This window comes from Lissotriton vulgaris, chromosome 2_2, assembly GCF_964263255.1.
Source record: "Lissotriton vulgaris chromosome 2_2, aLisVul1.2, whole genome shotgun sequence".
NCBI lineage: Eukaryota > Metazoa > Chordata > Amphibia > Caudata > Salamandridae > Lissotriton > Lissotriton vulgaris.
In genome coordinates, this window is record NC_141688.1 from 111,042,671 (window position 1) to 111,063,283 (window position 20,613).

The 20,613-nt window shown below is 46.2% G+C and overlaps 1 protein-coding gene across 1 annotated transcript in view; it reads right to left on the reverse strand.

Moving 5' to 3' along the window:
* Positions 1-548: 548 nt before the first annotated feature.
* Positions 549-20,613, reverse strand: part of DAPK2 (death associated protein kinase 2) — a 640,584-nt gene continuing 620,519 nt past the window's right edge. The window contains exons 10-12 of the mRNA XM_086959404.1: positions 9,363-9,452; positions 9,192-9,275; positions 549-1,018 (exon numbers count right to left, since the gene is read on the reverse strand). Coding sequence (XP_086815530.1) covers positions 935-1,018; positions 9,192-9,275; positions 9,363-9,452 — 258 coding nt within the window. The 3' untranslated portion in view covers positions 549-934. The remainder of the gene's footprint in view (positions 1,019-9,191; positions 9,276-9,362; positions 9,453-20,613) is intronic.

Genomic DNA, 20,613 nt, shown 5'->3' on the forward strand with positions numbered 1-20,613 from the left:
CAAGGTATTAAAACATTTTCCAAGGACTATTTCTTGTATGAATATAAGACTGTTTAGTTGAATAATAGGCTACAGCCTATGTGAAATTTCTATACATATTTGTGGAGGTTTCATTTAACAAATGTAATGCTATAAAAAGCGAAAGCTTACAACTGATGCATCTCCTAATGAGCTCTTGATCACTGCATATTTAGGTTACAGTGACAAGTGACCCTTCCTTCCCTGCTTTAAGACAAATTTTGAGCTCTACCGCACCTAATATTCCTTAACTTCTCAATTGAATCCAAACAGATTCATTTTTCAGAGGTACCCAAATGAGAATTCTAAAGTACACCAAAGGTTGCAAGAAGCTCTCTTAACAATTGCAATAATACTCTGAATATTCCCATCCAAGCTCCGGATTGGATCCACTGAAACTAGAAGTTAAAGGCTCATAACACAGTGCCGACTCGTGTTAAGCTGTTTCCTCTGAGGATGCAGTGGAAAAAATTAGAGTGGCCTAAGCAATAATATCAGAAGTATTTTTGTTCTTCCTTTTAAATTAATTTCTAATTTCTCCTGGATTTGAATATGACAATGAAGCACATTTAATAACCACCTTCCTTTTACATTATTGCAGTAAAAGTTGCATCCAGGCACAGACAAAAATTACACTGGCTGGTACATCTAGCTTGTCCTTGTGCATTCAAACCAGCTTGCAATAACACCCACAGAACTGGGCGTCATAAGAGCGCCTCATACATCATGTTTTAAATAATAGATTTCTTAGCAATAGTATCAATATTATCCTGAGACTTTGAAGTTTTGTGTGAGAGCAGCTTTCGATACACAGAGCTAAGGACTGCACCTTGACGGTGGGGAGCACAGCTCTGCCTATAGTCGAAAGCGTTTGAGACGCTAGCACGTTCCACCTTTGTGGGGGAAGAATACGCTGTTAGGATATACTGCTTCTCCTCCTCTCCTGAACTGGCGTCCTTCTCGAGAAGTCTTCCTCGTCACTTTCACAGTTTCGCTGAAACTAGAAATGCAAAGCAGTTAAACACAGGCACAAATTAAGAGACCAGAAAAGAGTCAGAAATGACAATTTTGCCCACAATACAAACACACTGATAAATAATAATTAATTGCTTTATTACTCTATAAAAGTGTTCTATTAAGGGCTTTATTTGCAATTATCTATGTTTGCAATTGAGCAAAAGTAAGACAGATATATTTCAACCTATTTTTTGGTTGAGCCTAGGCAGCGCACATGCTCTGTCTTCGAGACATGCTGTATCTTCTCTTTGGGCTTCAAGTACGCTATTGATTTCCATTCGTTCTTTTATTTGACGTTCAGAAATGCTGGCTTTTTTTGGTGCATTGGTTGTATTTGTCTATTCTTTGGGAGCTTGATTTTCTCCATGGCGACTGGCCCTATTACATGTAGACGTTCGCCTCTGTCCTTTTCAGCACACTTTTTTTAATCCAGCTTGAGCCGTGTGATGTTGCAATTTTAAGCATTTGTAGCCCACCAGGCTCTTATTTAATCAGCACGGCGCCACACTTCATGTTTCATATTTTATTTTTCTTTCAAGGAGGTAGCGTGTCGTGTGCTTTTGGAGTTGCGCAGATCTGTGAGTGTCCTATTAGTTCAACTTAGAGGTGGTCAACCAATTAATCACAACTCATTGGTAGAGTTATAGTTTGCTCACAGGCTCACTTTCCCAGCATTGCTTGTGCACCCCCGTGGTAGTGTGCACCCCCTGGTAGTGAGTACCTACAATTTCTTTATTTGAAGAGGGGAGAACCTACACTTATCTGCACTTCTGCAATACATTTAATAGGAGAGAATTGGCACTTCTCAAGAGCATTCTGGCACTCCTGATAGTGAGCACCAGTACTTCTATATTTCAGTAGAAAGCACTGGATATGTTACTGGGATCTGCAATGTTCAGTAGCATTATTAATGCATAGCAGCACATTCCAAACTGGGGCCCTTTCATGTGTACCTAACAGTACCAGTTTACAGATTATTTTTTCCTGTACAGAGAGGGGTACATGGTTCAACTGAAGTGAATTAAGATTATAGGTCCTAAAAGGCACTGTGGCACTAAACGAAATACAGAGAGCGTGTGTGGATCCTGGTGTGTACCTCTGGCTTGGGCCTTCATTTCCAGTACAGTTGAAAGAGTAACGTGATGGGCTTTGTTTTGTTTCAATGTCTTAACTTTTCAAACTCTTGCTTATTTTTTTGGTTCAGAAAAAAATACATTATCATTTCTGGTCATTTGTTCAAAATACAAATATAATTTACTTTATCTCGCTTACGTCTAGGCTTCTGCATTTAGTTACACAGATTTTGTCATTAATAGCTGCTTCGGAGATCTTTCCACATTCATGTAATTGAATAGAATGTTTGAAAATAGCAATACTCCTTGTTAACTTTATTTGTATGCCTGTGAATATTAGTGAAAATTTTAGCACCGCTTTACACTGCGTACCGAACGATACCTAGGCGTTTCAATGCTGAATATTACATTATTTCTGCATAGTATTTGTTCCTGGAGTTTGACTTGTTTAATAGCACTCCCGGCTGTAACATAAAAGGCAGCTGATGGACAGTGAGACAAAGTGATTTGTCCAATATCACACGTTTCTTTACAGATTTTGGAAAGCAGAATTAGGACCCAGTTGCGTTGTTCTAGATTTGGCAACTGGGGCATCTAGACCACATCTTGTTGTTGTTTTATATCTCTGTTCCCTCAATGTACACGTAATGAATGGCCTGTGCCACTTGGAACGGGGTATTTTATTATTGTATTTATAAAGTACCCTATAAGGCATTGAAGCACTTCACAAATGCATTGCTTGTGTGCATTGCTTGCAAGTTCCTACTGGTGGTTAAAGTATAGGGCACTGTGCAAGGCTGACGGAGAACAGCAGATGTTGCAGCACCCAGGATAATGTGCTGCATGGCTAAATACTTATAAGGTCCCAAAGGCAGAACTTATTGGCTATGCCAATGCTTGTTTAACTTGTAGCTTCCAAAGTTTACCCAATGGTAGAGATTGGATTTTAGAATTACACAGGGAGTTACAGGTTCTATATTCCACTCCATAACACTATATTTGTAGAGACTGGATGAGAACAAACTGATTTCGCCTTTAAAGATATCGGCTTGCTTTTGAAACTTTGACTTTTGAAGTGGAACACAATTTCTAAGCCCTATATCCCGTTACGAATACATAAAAGATACATGAACAAATATTTTGCTGCATGCTGTGCTGTGGTATAAAGAATGACAGCCCTGATTAGGTATGTGGGTGGTCTGTACACCGTGCTGTAGGCCTGCTGATGAACATTGGTATGAAATGCCCATATTGTGATGTCTGCAGGCAGCAGATAGGTAGGCAGGATGGCGTCGTTCCTGCATGGCCGTCTCCTCATGCAAAAAGTGCCTCAGCATTCATAATAGAGCCAATCAGAGCATTCCAATATACATTTTTGAACTACAGTTCTGAATCTATCAAAACTAACAACATGGGGCTGGTAGGGTACCCTTTGGGTCTCCCACAGTCCTACTGGCATGTGGGAGGATTTTGTAGGATTACGTCTGTCATTGGAGATAGGGACACAGAGACCCCCATCCCTGAGTGCTATACTGCAGGAAAACAGGAACAGCATTTTCTGTTTTCTCTACCCCTCCCCGATGGAGTGGGAGTTTTTTAAATGTAACCAATGGACCTGTGGTAAGAATTATGGTATTGCAAATTTTACTTAATACCGCCATATGTTACATGGCGTTTAAAAGCGAAACCTGTTTTTTCATTCCTTATTACAAAAAAGCTGAAACTTGCGTTATCTGCTGGTAACTTACAAAAAGTTTTCATTCGGCCAAGAATGGCGCATATCAATTCTGCTAGGTGAGGCACACTTTAAAGAAGCTTTCAGTGGTCAATGTGAAGGTTGTGCCACAGGAAGCCACATTGCTTTATCTATTTCTTGCAGACCTCTGGTTACTAAACAGGACCTTGGTATCTGGTGAAGATGTCTGAATGGCAATTGGTACTGTTGGAATGGAGGCATTTGTGCTGTATTGGGAGATTATAGAAAGAACATTTTTCTTTTCCTGCAAAGAGGTTTCCCACCCACGTGGACCTGTCCTAGAGCTGTTTGTTCAAAGAGGTAGCTTTCGAACTGCCAAAGCAAATGTGCAAGAGTCAATGTTTACTCATTCAGTGTTGCTTGCACATTCATGTCACCGGGAAGGCAAAGCCAAGTCCGCATTCCACATTTTTAGGTCTGGATTGAAAGTGCAGCTGTCTGCATGATCTGTAATTAACAATTCTTTAAAATCTACATAAAGTACCCATGTCTCCACATAGAGGAGTATTACCAGCTCACCTTATGCTATATGGTGTATAATACTTCCCTCGCTAAAACCACTGTTCTATTTATCTGTTCTTGGAACATCGGGGATAGACAGGCAGCTCGCGGTTAGTGGTTCGTGACATTCGTCTCTCAAAAATTTTCTAAACACTTTTTATGTGATCTACCTACAGGAGTTATGGAAAACGATACCATTTGCCTTCACCAATATTCTTGCCTTCGATAAGCCAGATATTAAATTAAAAATGGGTAAACCCAGTGGCGGGTCTGTCTATTTTACATTTCAAAAGTACACTGAATCATAACACCTTAAAGTCTTTATTTCATAGATTTTTTTTATAAAGGAAGCAATAATTTTCCTTTTTTTTTACAAAGAGCGCGCTTCACCCCCCGCGAAACTCTTTTGCAAGTACGTCCCAAACCTACACTTGAAAGACTGGTCTGTGTCACCACTTTTGGACCAGATACCCACAAACTCAGAAAAGCTGTACTGAGCAATTGGCACCTAATGGCGAACTTAGAATGCCCACTTCCAAAACCCCTGTTCGCGTATAAGAGAAACCAAAATGTAGGACAGCACATCATGAGAGCGGATGTATCTCTACCAAAAAAGAAAAGTGACCTTTTGAGTCAGTGGAACCTCAAACCGATCACGGGACACCACAAATGTGGGACCTGTGTCGTGTGCCCAAACACTATTGAGGGCGACGAGTTCCAACATGGGTCCACCAGATGGAAACATTCGGATTTTTCGAATTGTAAAACCAAAAATGTGGTGTATCTGGTCCAATGCCCCTGCGACCTGATTTATGTTGGAAAAACCATACAACAAGTTAACACACGAATTTGCCAACATCGATCCAGGATCAAAAATAAAATCATGACCGCCCCCATGGTGGAACATTTTGTTAATGTCAACCATGATGCTAATGATTTGAAGTGGACGGTCCTGCATACAATACGTTCATCCCAGAGGATTGTGGATTTTGACAAAATGCTCCTTAAAATGGAAGCATATTTAATTCTGAAATTTAATAGCGTCCAGAGGGGCTTGAATAGCCTATCTGAAATCGCCAGACTTTGACCTAATAGTGCCCTGGCGCCTGATGACCGGATGGGTCGCGCCTCAGTGTTGTACACTTCTCTCTACAATGGATCATTTCCATTAATACAACCACCTAGCACAGTGCGAACTACATATCCCACAAGGCCCAGCGCCTTCCCAAAAAGCTTATTGCCATGGTTACACCGACAGTACCAGCCTTGGCGATTTGACAGAGCACAGGGAGCCCAGAGCAAGAGACACGAAGGTAAGCGGCGCCTCAGCGGGACCTGCCGCCGGCTTCTGCTTCACTCGCGGTAGAACGCGGTAATTATGTTAACATTTCGCTCCGTTTTTCCTTAGCGGAAACGGACTCCGGTGGAATTCTTACACGCCGGGTTTCTACAAACAACGCTTGTCCAGTAACTAGGACGGCTTCGCATCAACCTTTAAGGTATGTTGCATGCAAACTAGCACACCACTCGTTTAATCTTTAAAAATTCCCGCTCCCGGCTTTAACAACACCATTGTTCTTTCCTAGAGTGCCACAGGCCGCTTGAGGTTTAATAAATGTGCCAATGAGCCTGCAATCAACGTAGAAAAAACCGTCCACACTAACTTGAAAAAGTTGACGGTATGTGCATTTTTAAACAAAGTATTTCGCACTCCCCAGTGATTAGCTGTTTAATCGGTCTAATGCCAATTCATTTTGTCATAGGTAGTTCCAATTCCTGGATTCCCTCTTCAATCTGCACTGCCACACTTTCATTGAATTAGCTTCCTTCAAAAGCGGTAGGTTCCCCCTAACTGAGTGTCACAATATAGGGAGACTGTCGCTCTTGTTTCATGAAGTTTACACAATCTTTCCTTCTCTTTGGTAAATTTACAGACAGAATAACCATGCCCTGATGAGAATCTGGAAAGTAATCCTCTGGATTCGAAACGCGTCGGCTAATTAGAAAAGGATAATTCATTCACCAGCAACCACTGGTTACACAGGATTCTCGAATTCATTTTCGCGTCTCTTTTTTCCAATTTCTTTTTGCTTTACTTCTCTTTTGCTTCAATCAAATGCCTAATTGTATTTACCATTGATTGTAATGTATGTTGTAATGTTATTGTCTGTATTCCATATATTGTCTGTTTAACCAATGACTATATTGAGTTTTGCTTATATTCAGTTTTGACACTGTGGTGTTTTTCAAAGTTTTACTTTGGTTTGATCTCATGTTACACATAGGTCTTGTCTGCTCATAATACGTTTTGTTTGACAAATGAAGTACAAATGTCCAATTAAGTGGTATAAATAAAAGTACCTGCTTGGAAACGACAGTTTGCGTTTTCAATGTTCCATAAATATGGTTGCAATTGAGTTGTGGAGAGGCACTCTTTTTTCTAATTACATATACTAGGCCCAGCCTCCCCACTTGTCCACTAGGGCCAAGCTCCCCTTGTACTCCTTTTTTTTTTCCACAGCAGGCTTTTTAAATTTTTTTTATTCCGGCCGTAAAATCCAAGCAAGACCTATTGGCTTTGTCAACACTCGTTACCAATGCAAATTACAATCCATGAGAAATGTTACAACCACAAGGTATCATTATTACTGCTACTGGCTTAATGAGCAACTGGGTATTTAACAATTGTTATCAGCTTTATAAACACTGAGATTGTTTGGACTTAGCCACCATCGCCTAATTTCCTTCATGTTCTTTTTACTCGTTTACTACTGAAGTGAGATTACATCTCAGATCACCTCTTCGTGATCCTTGTTCTGGTCATCGAGTATGGGGTGCTCTAAAAAAAGGACCAGAATACCAGACTCTTCCCTTGGTATAGATCTCCCTCAGGAGATGGGAATCTGAGGAGGTCTCTGCTGGGCCATGACCTGTTTGACTACTTCTTGATGCCTTCTTGAGGACAGTTATGATACAGGTCTATGAAGTGGGATAGGAGCAATGGTAAACAACCTGCTGTTTGCAAGCCTGCACTTGGCGCTCGGACTCTGCAAGTGTTCAGGTACTTGGAAGAAGTGGTGGGGAGTAATAGCAGAGGGATCTTCTCACACACATGCGTGTTGGGAAGGCAACGGGTGCGTTGTGGATTGGTGGTCAACTTGTTTATTAATATTGTTCCGCCAAGTAAGGGTGTCCCATGGAGAGTGAAAGGAGCATACGTGCCAGGTCAGCAGAGACACGGAACATAATTAGTGCACATGCAAGGTACCACTTCAGGTTTCATCAGACAGGTGCCAGAAAAACCATCAATCTGAGCACATAGAGCAAGAAGTCACAGTGTTCTAATACACCATAGTGGTTGCTTAGAAAAAATCTGCGACAAAGGGCAGTTCTTGGGGAAGCGTACTGACTAAAATCATTTGTACAATACGTTTCTTTAATCTAATAATGACTTCTACTAACCTCACATGGCGTATAGAAGCAGGAGGAATTTGAAGCCTGTTAATTCAAAAGCAATGGTCAAGGTTCTGATTGCAGAGACCCTTCCCTGTCACCAAGTTAGCAAGAATAAGCCTGGGCCTCATCACGTGAAAAAAGGAGGTTATGATGATGGTGAAGAATCATTCCTCTGAGCTAAGATGGAAATACCTTGCCAAGGATGCTCTCAGCTCTGTCCTGACCAAAGTGCTCTAGACTCAGCTATGTTGTGCTAGTTCTAACAAAAGAGACAATTGGGGTCCCACTTCATGAACTCATCCTCGGCTAGACTCTGACAGAATTGGAAGGCACCAATAGAATTTCATGACATTGATCCATGGCAGGCCTGTACTCCCTGCTCAAGCTTGAGAAGTAGCTAGACATGGTTTACATAAATTCACTGGTGTTCTGTTGTCTATGTCTATGGAAGGGGACGTATTAAAGGTCCACACAGAAAAGAAGAAAGATGTAACCCTGAAAATGTTCTATAATACAATAAACTTTGACCTCCTGGTGAATACTTATATACAGCTATTCAACACAATCCCACAGAGCCAATTCCAAATCTCCATTTCAGAAGTAGAGGACAAGTGTTTGATGCAGGGTCGTGGCATTAGCACTGGTATCAGGGGTATTTGTGGCAGTCTGCACATAGATTCTCCCTTATGCCTACTTTGAATCCCCAATTCGTTTTATTAGCTGCTCGCTCAGCTCGGCATCTCCCTAGGCAATGTCTCAGCTACCCCATTCACTCTATCAAAATCTCGGCTGTCCTTAAATGTGTCTGTGAAATCAATAAGAGATCTGCATATTCAGACAATAGACATGTTTAAGAATCCCTGTGACCACAAGCTCTGTGACAAAAATCATAATCCTGAAATGATACTTAATCCCATGATTTCCAACAGGCACACAATAAACTTCACAAAAACAAGGATTTTGTAAAGCAGTTGCCATCACAACTGAAAAGTCTTCATTTCAGCCTAGTCCCCTTTAAAGTAGCACCATATTGATTTTTAGACTATGTAGTTTGAATAGTCAACACATCTGAAAATATAATGATTTCAGTATAATGGCTGCTAGGGACAGCTGTGGTAGACAGCATGCACTAGATAATGGACTCCATCTTTGAATTGTAATCCTAGGGCTGTGTCAGTGTCCTGCTCAGCAGGAATGTTGGCACTTTAGCAGCTCCAGGGCAACCTTGCTGTGTGACATTGTAGGTCACAGTGTCCACCCGCCTTTGAGCAAACTGTGTTACCACATATCTGTTTGCGCAACCTTTAGTACTTTTGCACGCAGGTCAATTACTCTCTTACAAAATCATCCTTTTGATGGACATTACTTACTAAATGGTCGCCAAGTGGTCCGAAGGCCTTTTTCTTCAACGAACGACTGAGGTGATTGCACAGTGCGACGATACTGATGGTCAGCTGAAATAAAAAAAATAGTTTTTTGTAATGACATGACCGGTATACAGTGGGGATCATGTAATAGAACTATTCTGGAATGACCCATACCTTCCATCTTCTTCTTGCGTATTGTTTTTTGAAATTCTCCAGATTTATCAAAGATTCCCTCCTCACCATTAATTGACGTTTATCTACTGGCTAGAAAACAAGAGAAGCCAAGCTCAATATTGGTGCTTTCTTTCACTTATTAATAGAAGACAAAATGGACCAACTTATTGTACAGTTTGATGTTCATACTTCATAAATCTAAATATACATGTGTGAAAAGCGACACAGAAAAGAATTGTGGTATTTGATTAAAATAATCTAGTACATGTTTGCACATCTTTAGGGACTAAAACCTGCATTTCTTACACAAGAGCTGAATCGTGCTGACAGGGCGTTTCACTAGAATAGATTTTACGCAGACGATTGAAATATTTACGCAAGGTCACCAGATATTTTACTGAATCAATTTAAATCTATTATTGTCTGATACTTTTTATATTCACAAGCTCTTATCAATTCCAGAGTCTATGATCTGCATTCCCAGTTCTTCCTACAACTTTTCCTTTACTTTAAATAATTAAAAGTTTAGTCTTTGGTCTGATCTCTATGTACAAGTAGTTAAGCACTTACCTTCTGATATTAACGATCAAATAGCTAGATTTGCCCTATGTATTTCTAAATTCTTGGGAAAAGACCTCCAAGTTTTCTGAAATCCTGCTGCCAGGCCATCAACTGTAAAAAACCAACCCAATGACACAAACCTATTTCTGATATCTGCAAGTTATAACCATATCTCCTTCATACAGCTGTTCTTCAATTCAAGTTATAACCATATCTCCTTCATACAGCTGTTCTTCCATTTCAAGTTTATGCCTGCCCGCTGGCCAAGGCTGTGGTCTCTCGGTATGAAATGATTATCTTGTTTCTGGGTATTCCACCATATGTACAACCTAGGACCATCCCCCCAGCCTCACCAGGTTAATGATGTGGCACTCTGTATTTTTGATACCATATCTACTGGTCCCTTTTGATAAACACAGTGGCGTGGATAACACTTGTTTTCACCTTTCAGGGGAATCTTGACCATTCCTGAAACAGGATCCAAGGCGTCAGCTTCAAATGAATTTACCACATTTTGTAACAGTGCTGCATAACAGTATAACTCAAACTTTGGCGGTTCCAGGACACCCCCGGAGTAAGATAGTCACAATTGATGCAGTGCTGTTTTACAGGACCCTTACTCCAGTGCAAGGTGAGAGTTTGTTATGTATTTGCTTAAAATAGGTTATGGATATGTACATAGGAGTGGTCTGGAAAATAAAATATTCCCTTTGGATGGGATCTAGGTTCAACTAGTCACACTTCAACCAAACTTATACTCCACACATCTCGTACTAATCAATGATTAAGGCACTTATAAGTCGACTGCTTATTTTAGTCAAATACTTAATATATTTTATTTAGTAAAAAAGCATTTTCGTAAAAGTTCATATGACACACAAGATTAAAAAAACAAAAATTCATGAGTATTAAAAAAACACAATAATCTAAAAAAACAGCTAGAAAGGAGAATACTTCTATTGTGGGCGTCGGAAATGCTTTTTTACTAAATAAAATATATTAAGTATTTGACTAAAATAAGCAGTCGACTTATAAGTGCCTTAATCATTGATTAGTACGAGATGTGTGAAGTATAAGTTTGGTTGAAGTGTGACTTGTTGAACCTAGATCCCATCCAAAGGGAATATTACTTCTAACTTGACAGTTACCGGGTACTCCATCCCTTTGGACTAAAGAGCCCCCTATCCTTGATGGAAAATAGACAGGGATCTGGTGAGTATAATCATTATAGCCAGCAAAATTATTTGCACCGACTCCTTGTAACAATGCTGTTCATAAGTTTCCTGATCTCATCATGGTTGCTAGGGAGAAGCACGACCAAGTCATCGACCTCCTTTAATTCACTCTTAACAATGATGGCCATTTCCCTTTTAGCAACCCCTCCAGCGGCGTCCATGCACACTGCCCCGTGTGGCCCTGCGTCAAGGCTTTCTATCCCCAAGTCGAACAGAAGCATTGTTGCAACTGGCCTAGGTGGCCTTCTCCATGGATAGCATGGTTGAGCATGAATATATCCACTATGTCCAGGATCTTCAAGGACTAGTGGCAGCAATACTAGGCTACGTACCCAGTATACACACCTACAGGTGATCCATGCTAGTTATAACACGCTCTCATGTTTTTTTAATTTGTGAATAAATAAGTATAAAAGTCCAAAGGATTTCTTAGAAGCCTGCCACTGGCTCTGCCAAATGTCCAGGGTCGCTGAATATCACGGTTGTATAGTTTTGATTCCACCTCATGCCTCTTTCTTACACGACCCTTATTCTCGCTCTTGCAGGATCTTTATTCATCCTGCTTTCACCCTTTGGCAGTTTTCCTATTGTTCTCTAGCTCCTCGTTTCTTCCATTTTCTGAATTACTCTCTCTTACTCTAAGTTAAAGTCTGATGATGAGACTTTGACTCAAACTAAGTGCCGGTGCCCACCACCTGCAACAATTAAGCACTGCCTATACAACTTCCTTTATCCACCTACAGAATTCATCGCTCTGACCGACAAATACATTTTTGTGACTGTGAAAGGTGTGGGTCACCTTGGTTTACTTTGTACTGGTCTGAAGGCCAATGGGTTTAATCTAATTCTGCCCTTCACTTCTTGAAGTACTAACTTAAGGTTACAGATAAGCCCAACTATTTATCAGTTTCCTTCATGATGGAGAGCAGTGTTTTAGATGGAACTCCAACATGACCCCAGACAGAGTCTTCGGACTACTAGTATGCTGGTGCTGGTAAGGCTAGGCCCATTTTCACCACTGTTTAAAGACCAAATCTTCCTAGCACTGCCAAGTAATAAACATGACTTTTAAACACATTAATATCAAGGTATACTGTACTGGCAAAATGGGAGTATCTAACAGGCTGATTAATTTCTAGCTATGATCACTATAGCACTTAGAGACCTGTAGGTGATAAGGCGCTCTATAAGTAACAATTACAATAAGGTTCATAACAGCAATTTTCCGCCCTCTTTCCTTAGAATATCACTCAAAGAGCAAGGCTTCTTAGGGTGTCTAAGATGAAAAATCCCTAACTAAAACTGAACCCAAGCATAAAGATGGACACAAGCAGAAGGTACCTAGGCATGAGCCACTGCTCACATGCTTTCCATTCCAACATATTCTCTCAAACTTCCATGAGCAACCTATCTGTACACTACTGTTTCTGCCAACATACACCATTAAAGTTACTTTTCCATAGTGGAATGTTCAGGCCACTCTGCTGCCCCACATCTTAGTCATATGCCTACCTGCAACTATGAGGCTGATGTCGTAAAACATTCTTTTGTACTTAGGAGGTTGAGTACTGCGCCAGATACCAAGTAAAGTGGTACCATGAGAACACTCCATGTACCACCCCGTACCAAAGCCAAGGGCCAGAAAAGCCATATGAAAGGGCACTGTCTAATTATCTGGAAAAAGAGATCCTTCCATGTCACATCACCTTAAACAAAAAGAGTCTGCAGCTCTCCCAAACCTCATTAGCTATTTTCTGGAGTAAGGTATGCAAGAAAATATTTTTACTTGGACAAGCTGAAATCCAGGATGCATTTCCACTACATGAGCATAGTCACACAAGTCTTCCCGGTCAAAACGCCCCGTTCCCATTCCCATCTGTCTCTCAATTTATCTAGAATATCCACTCGAGTGTTTTCAATATTTTATAAGTAAGAAACAGCCCCCCTTTCTGGAGTAGGGTTGACAGTACCCCAGCCTCAAGAGAAGGGCAATCCTGAAAGTCTGGAATGCTACATTACTTACCGGTAATCCTCATTACACCTGGTCCCGTTGTCCTCGGCCCATTCAGTACTAATGGAGATTACTATCTCCTGACAGAAAATAAAAAACAAGAGGAATGCTGGGATATACCTACTGCCCCTCCCCCCGGGAGTATAAAGGTAGTACCTACCCAGCAGACCTCCTGTACTAACAAGCCCAGACAGGAAGGCCGGCCGCCCGGGAGGGAGGGAGGGGCGTATGAATGGGCCGAGGACAACGGGACCAGGAGTAATGAGGATTACCGGTAAGTAATGTAGCATTACCCCCAGGTCCCTTATGTCCTCGGCCCATTCAGTACTAATGGAGAAATACCAAAGCAGCAAAAAGCCGGCCTTCCCAACCCAACAGAAGCCAACCCAGGAAACCACACCAAGGCAGCAACCGCAGAAGGAAAAAGGAAGAACCGGGGAAACCCCAGGCAGAGCCCCCGACAAGAGGGACCCCCACCAGATCAGCAGACACCCAACAAGAGCAAGGGCGCACAGCCAGACGACCAGACCGGCCACCACAGAGGCCAACCAGCCCACCGCAGGAACACCCGACAGCCAACCAGCGACAGGGTGAACACAGACACCCAAGACACCACAGGCAAGGGGACAACAGCAGAAGAGAGGCCAAACGAAGAGAAAGGCCATGAACCACCAGGCCAAAAAGCCAGAAACGGGCAGGAGAAGACAACCCACGCCAGAACAGGCAGGAGACAAGTGGACCAGAGGAACCAAAGGCCCAACCAAGAACAACAGCGGAAGCCCACCAGAACCGGACCCGAAAGGCAAGACCGAGCCCAAGGCCAGGGAAAGAGAGAAACCCCAGACACCAGGGAACGAAGAGCAAACCCGAGGAAGCCAAGCCACCAGGTCCCGCAAGACGAGGACACAAGGCAAAGGGAACCCGCACCTCCAGGAAACCCGAGCAGGAACAACCAACAAGGGCAACCAACCGGGACAAGAGACCCGGAAAAGAGGAAAGGGAACCGAAGGAACCCAGGAACCCCAAAACAGAACACCAGCCAAAGCGGAGGAAACGGGAGCAGGAAACAATAGCCCGAAGAAGGCAAACCTGAACACCAAAGCAGGAGAGCAACCGGACCGGCCAAGGACCCGGAGGACCCAAGACAACAGCAAGGGAACCACGAAGGACACAACAACCATAGCCAAGCCAGGCCAAACCAAGAAAAAGGCCAGGCACAAAGACCCCAAACAGCCCAAGCAGAGGGCCGGGGCAGAAACCCAGAGGCCAGAGAGACAGAGGCAAAACCACCCCAGAGGACCACACAGAAGCAACCGCAGCCAGGGAGGAAAGCACAAGCAAACCACAACCCACAGCCCGGCAAGACCCAAGGCAGGGCCAGCACAGGGGACGAACCCCGCACGGCGAAAGCCGCAACCAGGGATACAGGCAGGAAGCCCAAGCCGAAGCCGAAGCAACCCGCAGAACCAACCCAAAACAAGGGAAGGACAAAGAGGGCAAGACCCCAACAGAGCACAGGCCCGAGAGCCAACAGCCCCGCCGAAGCCCCAACGAACCCCAGAAGAGGCAAGAAGGGCAAACAAGAAGGCAACAGCGTGACGGCCAGAAACAAGAACCAGACCGGAACACACCACAACCAGAAGCAACCGGAACCCCACGACGCAGGGACCAGACACCCCACAGGCAAACAGGGCACCCGTAAAGAAGCGCCAAGCCACCCACGAAACTCCCAGAAGACACTCCACCCGGCAGTCCAGGACCGCAGAAAGAGCACAACCAGGCAACCCAGAGCAGGACGCACAAACAGAAGGCAGGCCAGCCCAGAACAGGAGCCAACAGGGAGGAAGCCCAAGGCAACAGGCCACCACAGAAAGCCACGGCCGAAAGCCAAGCAGAAGCAAACGTAGGCCACAGCAACCAGCGCAGCGCGCCTCCCACACGGCCAAGCAACTGGGAGACGCGCAGAGCGACCCCGAAGAAAACGGGGAGACGGAGCCCCCGCCCCAAAGGGCCGAGAACCCGGAACACCGGCCATGAGGAAGCCATGCCACCCAGCAAGCCCGGCAGGCCGGGAGGCAGACTCAGCAGACACCACAGGCCCAGGAGAGGCAACAACAACGGCCACCCCGCACCACCATCAAAACTAGAAGAGGCAGCGGAGAAATCCACAGGAAGAAGCCAATCGCACCCCACCGCACCAGGCGGCCAGGCAGAAAACCACCAGGCCAGACCAAGCGACCGGGCAGACAGCGGAGCGCGGGGACCACACACCAACCCCGAGCCAAGGAGGCAGGACAGGACCCCGCAGCCGCCAGGAGACCCCAGGCAGCCAATACAGCCGATACAGGAGGGGATGCCAGGAAACAGCCAGCAAAGGGAAGGCCACAGCACCAGAAGGACCAAGCAGGCCCCCACAACGCACCACGCCCGACAACTGGAGCAGGCCGGGAGGAGCAGAACCGCCGCACCCAAGGCAGCCAAAAAGGCACCCGAGCAGAGGCAGAGGGGAGAGAGCACCCCAAAGAACCAACGGCACCCACGAGAGGAACCAGGCGCAGCCAAGGCAAAGGAGGGAAAGGACCAGGAACCCGGAAGGGCAGGATCCCCAAGCAGGGCAGTGGCCACAACAGCCAGCCAGCAGAGGAGGTAATACCACCGAGGAAGAACAGGACGGCAGGCCAACCTGAACGAGGGGAGCTTACAGGACCCACCGTGCAGCGGCCCAAGAAGCAGGAACAACGACCCAGCACCAGACGGGGCAGAGAGCCGGACCAGAAGGCAACCCAAACAGGCCGCCGAAAAGAAGAGACACCGGCACCAGAGCACCAGAGGGCAAGGCTCAAACCAGCAGGCAGGGAAACCCCAACCACACAGGGAACCCACGAGCAAGCAAAGGCAGGAGCAGTAAAAAGAACCAGCCACCACAGAGGCGACCGGAACCCAAGCCAGAAACAGAAAGGGCAAACACCCCCAGAGCGCCAAGAGCAGGGGAACCCTCGAAGAAGAGAACCAAGGAAACAGACCCACGGAACGGCCACCACCGGAGAACCGGGGCCAGCCAAAGGGAGCGCGGACCCCCGAAACAGCAGCAGCAGGAAATCCCAAAAGGGAAGGAAGCACAGAGCCCACAATCAAGCCCTGATACCAAACAGAGGCCCAAACCGCCAGAGCGGAGGCCAACCAAACGCCGCACAGGGGACCGGAGGACCCACAGAGGGCAAAGCGCCAACCAACACAGCGAAAGGAAGCGCCAGCCAAGGCAACCCAGGAGGCGGACGAGCAGCAACACGGCAGTGAGGAGCCCACGACAAGGAGAAAGGCACCCACACCCAGCCGCAGCGGAACAGGCCGCAGGGACAACAAGGAAAGCACCCCGCACAGCCACACACACAGACCCCCGCACAACAAGAGCACAGGAAGGTCAAGGAAACCCCACACCCAGAAGGGAAGAGGACCACAGAGCCACCAGACCCACAACAAAACAGGGGCCAAAGAACAGGCCACGGTAGGCAGCAGCGCACACACCCCAGAAACCGATACCCAAAGCCCAGCGCCCCACCAAGAAGCGCGGCGAGTCGAAGGGCAGAGCGGCAGGGACAGAGCAGCCCCACTACAGAGGAGCCCCCCCCCAAGACGAGAGCAAGGGACAGCATCGGCCCAGCAGCCACGCAACTGACGCAGCAAACGCGCTCCCAACAGTGCATAACCACAAAAGGGAGGCAGCACAAAGCAAACAACGGTACAGTGTGCACACCGGACAGAAAGCCACAAGCCAACAACACACCGACGTCGGGAGCAGAGAGTGGCAACACACAGGAAACCCCGCCAACCCGACAAACTCAAGAGGATGGGCAAATCCAGCACAAGGACAACAGCAAAGTACAGGATGGGGGTCCAGGGTATGAATCCCCGCCTCGGCAGGACCTGGGCTCGAATACCCACGGACCTGACAACCTCCTATGGCAGGGCACAGCAGCCGGAGACCGAGCACCACGCACCCCGGCAGGCCACAGCGGCAGCCTCGCTCCTGCACACCAAAAGACACAAAGGTCCCGGAAGGAAAAGTGGAAAAGCCGGCAGCCTTTGCAGGAACGTCACAGATACAGGCACCATAAGCAAACAGCCGAGAAAAACGCCGCATCACCAGGCAGGAGACAGCATCGGCAGGCAGGAGACATCCGAGGCAAGGTGCACAGGCATCCCAAGAAAAATGCCCGAAAAACGCCGCATCCCCAGGCAGGACACAGCTTTGGCAGGCATGAGGCACCTGCATAGGCACCCCGTTTTACTCCGGAGAAACGCCCCCACCACAGGCTGGACTCCGCAGCGGCCGCCACGAGACATCCGAGGCAGGAGAGCAAAACCTGCAGGGAGAGAGACACAAAGCCAGCAGCGCAGCACAGCAGAACACAGAGCAACCGGCAAGACACGCTGCAGCCGTCTGACAAGCCCCGGCTGCAGCGGTGAACAGGAAACCACACTCGGACAGGGGGAGCAAAAGAACACCGCAAAGCGGGACTCACCCGGAGCGGGGGCCCGAGCAGCTCCAGAAAGGCCCCCACACCAACAGCCTGATCCGGTAAAGAAACACCAGCGCAGCGCGTCTCCCACCCGGCCAGGCACGGGGAGACGCGCTCAGCGACCCGGAAGGAACCGGGAGGCGGCGCACCAGCCGCAAAGGGCCGGAAACCCGGAAGAACGGCTGCAAGGAAGTCAATCCCCCCCAGCAAGCCCGGCAGGCCGGGGGGGAGACACAACAGGAACCACACCCCTGCCCGAGAAGCCAGGCAGCCGGGCAGGAGGATCCAGACGAGCACAGCACGCCACTCAAGCCCAGCAGGAGCAGGTGCAGCCTCGATCAGCAATCACAGCATCCATCAGTCATTCTGTCGAAGACAGAAAAAAAGAACAGGAGGTCTGCTGGGTAGGTACTACCTTTATACTCCCGGGGGGAGGGGCAGTAGGTATATCCCAGCATTCCTCTTGTTTTTTATTTTCTGTCAGGAGATAGTAATCTCCATTAGTACTGAATGGGCCGAGGACATAAGGGACCTGGGGGTAATGCACAGTTAGGGCATGCCTAAACTGTCAGTATTTAAACCAAGGAGATTCAGCCAGGCTAATTTAACCTTGAAGGATCTGAAAGGCTTTCATTCCCTTCGGTTCCCACTCATCCTACACTCTAGGCGTTCTGATTATATCTCATTTTTTAAATTCAGGCAGTCCAGACACCTCACACAGAATCGCAGCATGTGGTTTCATGCATTATGATCCCTCGAGCCCATCAATGAGAGGGTCTTTCGTTACATAGGGTTGGGTAAATGTTATGTCTTTATCTGGATGTATAAAACCTCGACAAAACCACCAACTCCGAGAGCATGTTTGTCTTTATTAATAGAAGGTCTTTTCTGTGGGTCAAAGGCCCTGTTTTTTCCTATTAAGTTAGATGTTCATTAATTTGCTAGCTGGTCAGGTAGAGAAATCACTCTACCATAAACCCCAAATATACTGGATGACCTTCCATCCCAGAGCAGACAGAGGTCTAGTGAAGAAATCACCTGGAATTTAGAAATGTGCCTACCGCAGAATACAGAGGAAAATAGTGTGTCGTGACCCGACAGATAGGGCGACAGGACAGGAGGACACTAGGACCCTGTGGGTCATGAGGGAGGTGACCAGGTAACCGGACACCACATCCGGTTAGAGACAGGAAGGGCAGACTGACCAGGACGGGCATGGTGATGGACGTACACAGGCCGGTGGAAGAATGACTGGAGGGAACAAAAAGAGAGGAGACAACCGGAAGGAACATGCTACAGGTGCGGAATGGAATTTCCACACAGAGGCCCGTGCCCAGTGTTTGGCCAAACGTGCAAAAGATGCAATGGAAGAAACCACTACGCCAGTATGTGCCTAGGTGTACAATTCAGAAATGACAGAGGAAGATCAGGAAGACAACAGGAGTCGACAACAAGATACGTCAGGTATGTCGACAGAGAAAGGAGAAGTTCATCACGAGAGTCAGGCGAAGAAGAGGAAGAAGAGAAACTGGAAAGACTATACCACATGTCAGAGGTTCACACAGAACTGAGTGGGGGAGATGAAAAGGGAGAAACAACACACCGTACAGGCAGAAGAACCCAAGAAAAGACAGATTTGGCAAAGATAGGAGTAGGAGCACATGAAGCGGAATTCATACTGGACAGTGGTGCAACATGCAATGTCATGTGTGCATGAATGAAATGAAATGAAATTAGACTTATAAAGCGCGTGGTTGCCCTTGAGCAAGAAGATGGAAGCAAAGCCGACACTGAGAGCGTCCAAGGTGAAGATCTTCACCTGGGGGTCAAAGAAACAGGTAACAAACCTGGGAAAGTTCACAGAAGAACTGAGGTATAAAAACAAAAAGAACAAAGAGGACATTCATGTGCTGAAAGGCAATGTCCCAGGACCATGCCTGCTGAGCAATAGCACCGCCCAAACAATGGGTCTCATAACTTTGACATATGACAAAGAAGAAAATGAAAGACGCACTGAGAGCAAGCGAAGAGAAGACGCAAGGACCAGAGAAAGAGGAAGAGAACGAAAAAGAATCACTGAAGAAACAAACAAAACAAAGGGCGGCCGTATAAAGAGAGGAGCCAACGGAGATAGTGCCAGCTGGCCCAGGACATTGGGCACACGGCAAGGAGCTAGAAGTAGACGAAGAGAGGCTGGCAAGCGGAGAGCAGAAGGAGGACAACCGACAAACATAAGAAAAAGCGGATGGCAGAGAACAGCGACCGAAAAGGAATGCAAGGGGACAAAGAGACTAAGTGATGAAACGTAGGAGTCAGAAACTGGAGAGACGAGTCGACCAGACACCTGGACTCTATTTATCTCTCTCTCTCTCTCTCTCTCTCTCTCTCTCTCTCTCTCTCACCTCAACAATGAGTAAATGCTGTAAAGGGTGATGGGGCGAAATTGATCAGTAGAACTGTACCGTGAACATTTGTTTGCAACAAAGGGGGAGATGTCGTGACCCGACAGATAGGGCGACAGGACAGGAGCACACTAGGACCCTGTGGGTCATGAGGGAGGTGACCAGGTCACCGGACACCACATCCGGTTAGGGACAGGAAGGGCAGACTGACCAGGACGGGCATGGGGATGGACGTACATGTGGCCAGCAGCTAAGAGAAAGAAATAAAAGAAACATTGAGCAACCAGACCTGTGTCCAGAGTCTGGTGTTTGTCCGGTGCCCACTAGCACGACACGACATAGTGCAACTGTTGAGCTCTCTTTGTAGGATAAGTTGCAAACTACAAATTCATCAACACTCTTTGCTTGAACTTGATTTGCTTTGAACATGGGCCAATGGATGAATCTTGAAGTGCTGTTCACTGCTACTGGATTCAATATATTCTGTCTTGGCAAAATAGATGCCACAGCTGTGGAACTTAA